Source organism: Penaeus chinensis, chromosome 32, assembly GCF_019202785.1.
Source record: "Penaeus chinensis breed Huanghai No. 1 chromosome 32, ASM1920278v2, whole genome shotgun sequence".
NCBI classification, from domain to species: domain Eukaryota; kingdom Metazoa; phylum Arthropoda; class Malacostraca; order Decapoda; family Penaeidae; genus Penaeus; species Penaeus chinensis.
Window position 1 is genome coordinate 1,999,876 of NC_061850.1, and position 7,500 is coordinate 2,007,375.

At 40.4% G+C, this 7,500-nt stretch overlaps 1 protein-coding gene across 2 annotated transcripts in view; it reads right to left on the reverse strand.

Moving 5' to 3' along the window:
• The window catches only part of LOC125042570 (sushi, von Willebrand factor type A, EGF and pentraxin domain-containing protein 1-like), a 38,496-nt gene that overhangs the window by 309 nt on the left and 30,687 nt on the right, over positions 1–7,500 (reverse strand). The window contains exons 12-20 of one of the 2 annotated variants that reach the window (XM_047638284.1): positions 7,181–7,360; positions 6,562–6,688; positions 6,262–6,374; positions 5,749–5,928; positions 5,082–5,261; positions 4,521–4,700; positions 3,733–3,910; positions 3,116–3,222; positions 1–2,810 (exon numbers count right to left, since the gene is read on the reverse strand). The exon at positions 1–2,810 is cut by the window's left edge and continues 309 nt beyond it. In XM_047638284.1, the coding sequence (XP_047494240.1) occupies positions 2,518–2,810; positions 3,116–3,222; positions 3,733–3,910; positions 4,521–4,700; positions 5,082–5,261; positions 5,749–5,928; positions 6,262–6,374; positions 6,562–6,688; positions 7,181–7,360 (1,538 nt within the window). In that variant the 3' untranslated portion in view covers positions 1–2,517. Of the gene's footprint in view, positions 2,811–3,115; positions 3,226–3,732; positions 3,911–4,520; positions 4,701–5,081; positions 5,262–5,748; positions 5,929–6,261; positions 6,375–6,561; positions 6,689–7,180; positions 7,361–7,500 lie in introns of both variants that reach the window. The other variant, XM_047638283.1, reaches the window with a different exon arrangement.

Below are 7,500 nucleotides of genomic sequence, written 5' to 3' on the forward strand. Positions count from 1 at the left end.
TGTTAGCAGGTTTTATGAATAAAAAAAAAGTGGCTAGATCGGTTATATTAAGGATATAACAGTCGGTTATAACACACAAGAGCGTCAGAATATTATGAGAATTATAAAGTATGGATGTAGATGATAATAAAATAAAATAAAGATAGCAATATTGATCTGGTAAATAATTAGAAGAATTAGCGAGAATGATAATAATAATAGCAAAATGAGCAGTACTAAAACATTAACCGTAAAAGTAGTTGTTTTAGCTGAATAATAATAGTACAAGCAACAGTGATAGTAACTGTACTAAAATGGCCATTACAGTACCAATAATACATGAAATTAATCGACAGTAGATAAGCAAAAAGATTTTTAGAAAGTTAATTACACATACAGAAGACAGTACCGGAAAATGCTAGTAAAAGTAAGGTAGTCACGAGGAAAAACACTGAACCAATCAAACGACCAAACTCACTGGGATTTTCAACACCACAAAAACATGCCCACATTTTCAGTGACCAACGGAACCCCATAAAACCTCTTAAATAACTATGTAAGTCTACGAGACTAGACTGCGTGGGTTATCGGACGGGACTACATAAACCTATATATATATATATATATAATATAATCCATGTCTATTACAATCACTGACATAGTATTAGTAAAGCAACATTACAGTGTTCGTAAGCCTGTGGTAATAAGGCTGTGTGTAAGTGTTGCTGTGAGCCTAACTGTCACTTCAACATGATTAATATTAAGCAATCCACTCGATCAAAAAAACAAAAAACAAAAACAAAAAAACAAAAAATCAAATAACTGGAATAATAAACATAATAATTCAAATGAGAGTAATAAAGATGAAAGACAATGTACCCACTAATGCATTTATGGACAGGAAAGCCTCGTCTATCATTCAGTAAACAAAGACACGTCGGGTGGGGTTGTTCTGGGCTGATGAATTTCAATGTTGTATGTCAGATTTGTGTAAAAAATCATTAATTAACTATGGGTGAAAATTCAAGCATTCCTCACAGAAAACGAAGAAGGAAAGGGAAAACTTATTTAATTTCCTTGGAGGGTAACGGATATTTCGTACAAACATTCAATATTTTATTTATATATTTTTTTCTAAACGGAAAAAAAATATATGCTTGAACTCCTCCAATATTCTGAACTCATGCGTTCTGCTAATTAAGGAAAAGTACCATGCCGTGATTTTTTTTACCTGGATGTAAACAAAATTCAAATGATATTCTTTTCAATATCTCTAAGGCCTACACCGTCAAATCACTATTACTCCAACATTATACATCAACAATTTCCACGAGCAACAATTACACAAAGCAGCCCTCTCCGTTCAAGGAATGCTTGTATTTTCGCCCTGCATATTATGCCTTGAAGTAAAAAAGAAACAGGAAAAAGAGAATTAGAAAACCGCCTTCTTAAAACCTATATGTGTATATATTAAGTATATACACGGATATATCAATCACATGTTTTATAACAAACATGTGCAATGTTTTTATTAAATGTTTTGGGTTTTCACATAAAAAAAAAAAAAAATATGTACCATTCATAACGATACACAAGCTCAAAAAGAAAATGAAAAATATGTAATCAACTGTGAAGGATACAGCATACAAAAAAAAGAAAAGCATATCTGCCCAACACAAAAAATGTGAATCCATTTTAGATAGTGATCGTGTATGCTATGTTATCTGATACAATTTTTTTTTTTTTTATCATTTCAAGTGGATTTCATCTCCAAATATTACACTATCACCGGAGATATGAAGTTAAATTCATCTTGGATGCTTCTAGAACTAGTATAGTTATTATTTCATCTTCTTGTTTATGCAACCAACCGATACATTAACTCTTAACTATTTATACATATATGTACACATACAAACGCGTTCCTAGATCCTATACATCGAAATTTGTGTATGATGATACACCATTCGAGACAACTTTATGATCGTAAATTTATATGTACCAATCCCTCTTACACAAAGTAGTGTATTTATATAAAAATACTTTATATACACATTCATTCAAGACTGTATAAGAGTTGTAAAAGAAGATGGCTGAATTTCTCTAGGTTTGTAAGTCATGTTAAAAAGGGTTATACAATTAGGGCATTGGTTTAAATTCATAAGTACTATGGTTTTATGTTCCCTTCTGATAAAATTCTAGTCTTGTATTGTAATATTAGATTTTAATAAAGTAATACCTAATAAGGAACATCTACCTCTTAAAAGATAATAAAAAAAAACTTACTTCCACTCCCCATATAAAATACTCTTTATGAATACATGTGAAACATTGTTTAATATTTTTTTCCTATTAAGGTCAAGCTCAAAATAACAAGTACAAAAAAATAATAAAAGAATGACAGTAACATGTATGAAAAATAAAATAAATGAAAAAGATATTCATATAAACCGAATAAGTACTAAACCCAATTCAGACATTCTACACATTGAATCCAACCCTATAAAACAGCGTCCGAAACAAGGGAGGGTCGCGCGTTTATGTCCCGTTACTAGCTACCGTCACGCCGTTAATCGTGACCACGGAGGGCTGGCGAGCTGCACCCGGTCTAGCTGTGGGCGGGACTGTGGGCGGCTGTGGGGGAGGCATGCGAGGGCGGGACAGGATGTGGGCGGGCGGGCGGGCCGTGGAAGCCATCATGCCGTTCGTGTAGGTGGGTTGGTGGCCGTTCGCGTACGTGTGGTTGGTGACTCCCGTGGGGGCTGTGTAGGGCCCGGACATGTCGGTGTATTCCTCGATGTCGTCGGGGATGTTTTCGTAGATGTTGTTGCCTGGGGGGAGGGGAGGGGGAGAGGGAGATGAATGAAAATACACCAGTTATTTATTCCACTGATTGCTTTGAAATAAAAATACACATTTTATCTATATATTCGCTTTGAAAGTATATTCTTCTCTATCAATTCACATTCTATCAACTCTCGGAATACCTTTACGATTGCAAAATACGAATCTGAACCTTCGCACCGAATGAACACAAACCACGAGCGTTTCTGAGTAAATTATCTACACAATGCCATATCCCATGGGACTTATTCTAATTATTCATCAAATTAGCTCATCACGAAATCCCAGCTACCTGTCGTAGGATCGCTGAGGTTGGCGTAGCGCATCGCTTCGGCGTTAGGGTCATCCTTCGGCTTCATGTGCGCAGGAGGGTCTTGCTTCGCCGCCTTCTGCTGGCGCCTGCTGAAGGAGAGTTTGAAGAGGGGAAGGGAGAGGAGAAAGTCAGGAAGGGAGAAAGAAAAAGGAAAGAATTAATGTAAGAATAATTCAATACGTGATAACAGATACCTAAGGATAACAAGCATAGGTACTAACACATTACTGTTATTAAGGATCGTTAGAAAACAACATACCTCAAGAGTGGCGTGTCTAGGAACGCACTTCCAGCGGCTTGTAAAGACAGCAATAAATGGTATGCAAATTTATCATAATAAAGCCACAAATAAAATGTTGAGAACACAAGAAAAATAGAGATCTCACTTCATTCACTCATTATCTACCAAAACCTCCCATGACATAGAAATAACACGTAAGAAAAAAAATTGAGACAGGCGTGTTTATTTTTGCCTCTAAATTACCCGTGTGTGCAAACAAAGGCCCGGGTTACATCCATAGGCATTGCAAGATCTGAATGCTGGTCAGAGAGATTGCAATGCCACATCCTAACCAAACCACCCACTCCACACTCACGTTCTCAAAAAGATGAAGAGAACAGCCACGACGACCACGCCGATGAGACCGAAGGCGAGACCGACGTACAGACCGGTGTTCGAAGCTTCCTCGAGACTCCCTGGAGACGTCCCCCTCGCGGAGTTCGTCGTCCCGTCCACTGTGTTGTCTCCCAGGACGCCGTAGTCTTCGGTGTCCACTGCGGGGAGGAGAAGGGGTGTTGAGAGAGGGGAGGCAGGGAGGGAAAGGGAGGAAGGGGTTGGGAGAGGAGGGAGCGGCGAAGGGAGAGAGGGGGAAAGGGAGGGTGAGGGGTGGGGAGGTACAAGGAGGGAGATGGAGGGGGAGAGGAGGGAAGGTAGTGGGAAAGGAAGAGAGGGAAGGTAGAGGGGTGGAAGGAGGAATGGTAGAGGGAAAGAGAAAGAGGGGGGGTGAAGGGAAGAAAAGAGGATGAAAAGGGTAGGAGGGAGGATAGTGTGAAAGGGATGGAGGGAAGAACACAAAGTGAAAGTAGATAGAAAGAGTGAGAAATGAAGAAGAGGTGAAGGGGGTAAAAGAGAACGGCTTGGGAGGAGGGGGGAGAGGCAGGATGAGAGGGAGTTTTACTTAGAGTAGAGAATGGAGCAAGAATATGAGACAAATAAAGGGAGAAAAAATAACATTGTACAAATGGAAATGATAAAACAAGACAGAGATAGTATAATGACAAACAATCAAACATCAACGAGAAAGGAAATACATAAGCAGAAACTGCATCATTACCTAGAAAAAAATCGCACTCAATACAAACAATGGTTCAAACAAAGACTTACAGAGACATCTAGGTACATCTCCGGACCATGAACCCTTTGTGGTACAGGTCCGCATGAAAAGACCATCGAGACGGTACTTGGGTAGGCAATGGTACTCCACAACGGAACCATACAACAGCGTTTCATTCAGACGCACAATACGCCCATTTTCTATGTCTTCCGGCATCGTACAGGACACCCCTAAGTCAAAAAAAAAAAAAAAATGTTAGCGTTATTTTTATTATTTTTCTGGACATTAAATGGGGTATGTAGCTAATATTTATCTGGTATATCGAGAGTAAGGAATTGTCTTTTTCTTAGCAATGATTTCGTGTAAAAGTAAGTGTGCTTCTGTCGTGTATTTGTTTTAGTTACATTATTTAGTACAGGAATTATTGCGAACATAAGATTATATTACATTATATCTGACGAAGCTTTATTGCATCTTTTCGTCTTTTTTAACCCCTACCCCAACACCCCATAACCTTTATCCACCCCAACCTCTCCCTAACCCCTCCATCTACCCACTCCCACAACCCCTCCCCCCATCCACCCCCTCCCTCAACAGTCCCCACGACTTACATTCACACCGCGGCTGAGTGCCAGACCAGACTCCATGCTGGCGGCACTCCCTCGTCGCCTCGCCCACCAGCGTCCGGCCCACCTCGCACGAGTAGGTGGCGGTCGAGCCCACCTTACGATCGCCCTCCTCCACACTCAGGGCCTCCGTCAGGTCCTTGGCTAAGGGTGAGCACAGCACCTCTGTTTTTGAAGGGAGAAGGAGAGGAGTTGGTTCGATTAGTATCGTATTTTTGAGACTCGTTATGTATTTTTTTGTTGGTATCATATAACTGGGTACTTATTTATTTTTAAAAATCTTTATATACTATTTAACGTTTTATTTTTTTATCGGTACCACATACGATTCGATGCAGATAACTTTATTCTGAGAAAATCGTGTAAGTGGGTCTTGTATTTAGTGAAAAATCTAGTAGTTACAACAGAAATCATGTGTAGCAACAATATAGAAGCGATACAGAATATTCAGTTATACAAAGATATATAGCTATGTACACAAACACATCTTCAACATTGCACATTTCAAGAGCAAAATTAAGCAACAACAAAACCCTTCACACACTCACGCAACAAACACAAACAACACAGACACCTCTCACCATGCAACACCTGCCCTTCACACGCCACACGCCCACCCACCCCTGCCCACACACCCACTCAAAATCCTCACCGATGCACTTAGGCGTCTCTCCCGCCCACGTCCCATTCTCCTGGCAGAAGCGACGAAGGCGACCGTCCAGCTTCCAGTTCTCAGGGCACTCGTAGGCCACCTGGGCTGTGTAGAAGGTCTCATTGCTCAGGAGGCGCCAAGTACCGTGTTCGATGTTCTCAGGCAGGCCGCAATCCACGTCTGAGGGAAGGAGAATGGAATGAGTTCTGGTGTATATTGGAAGGATTTTTCAAGGGTATTTAATGGTGTTTAAGGGTGTTCTGTGGTACTTAAGGGTGCTGGATGGTATTTATGGGTATGCAATGGTGTTTAATTGTATCTAAGGGTATTCAGTGGAAACTCATTAAATTTCAGTAAACGTTAAACTAAAATAAAAGAGTTAAAATCCAAACTTGTAAAAGACAAGCAAAAAAAACAAAAACAAAAAACAACAACAACAACAACAACAACAACAACAACGTTCATTTTAAATCAACTTAAGTGATACTAATTAAAAAGAGTAAACCGACTCACATTTACAAGTCGGGGCTTCGTTGGTCCAATTCCCACTGAGGGAGCACGTCCTCATACTCCCGCCCTCGACCACATACCCTCGCTCGCACCGGTAGGTCACCACGCTGCCGACTCTGTAATGTGCAAGGTGTTATTAATGGTTAATTATGCGGCAATTAACGGCGTGGGAGATCCGTGATTCCAGAATGAAGGGTAATACTGCGGAATTAGGAAACAAGAGCCTTTTTAATGGACTGCAAAAATCTATTCAACGCAACGTCCTAACATTAAGAAGCGCCGAAAAATCTACGTCTTCCCAACCTGTACGTATACGGGGCGGCTGGCTGAGGGTCCCTCCGGCGCGCCACCGTCGAGGACATCCGGCGGTCATTCCCTGTGATGGTGTGGCGAGTGAGGGCCGGATGCTCAGGCTCGCTGCACCGGATCTCTGAAATTTCCGTATAGAAATGTGAAATACATGTATAAATAACTTATATACGAATGTAAGTAAATTTTAGATTATAAATAAAGGTATAAATGTTCAAGGGTTGAAGCTAAAAGTGAGTGTTCTGATTCGCTGCACCGGATCTCTGAAGCTAGCATCTATAAATCTTATATTCATATAAATATTGTGTATTTAGAAGTAAATCAATATTAGATAAGTTATAAAAATATATTTAATAGTTAGACAAGTTATAAATCAATGTATAACTGTTGTATTAAAGGTTAAAATGGTGATGATGTGGCGAGTGAGGGCCGGGTGTTCGAGCTGCTGCTCCGGATCTCTGAAGTTACCTTCTCAAATAAGTACGAACATTGCGAATGGAAGATAAAGCAAAGAAGGAGCAGGAGGGAAAAAAAATCCTTAAAGAATTCCCGAAACATCTCCCCCCCTCCCACTTATAAAACATCAAATTTCCACTCTTCGGGAACACCTTACCCTCACACTTGGGCGCCTCTCCGCTCCACCGCGAGTCCTTCTCGCACACTCTGTGGCCGTCCCCAATCAGCTTGTAGTTCTGGTTGCAGGTGTAGGTCAGCTGACTGCCCAGGTAGGTCGACTCGTTCAGGTAGAACACTTCACCTCGAGTCATAGGAGGCACTCGACCGCAATCGACGTCTGGGGAAGGCAAGGACAGGTGAGTGAAGTGAGGCGAAGGGAAAGGTGAACAAGAAAATAGTAACAAACGAAACATTTTAAAAAATATTTAAATGTAAACATAACTACAAAAAGATATAGATATTCCAGAAGAAAAACAA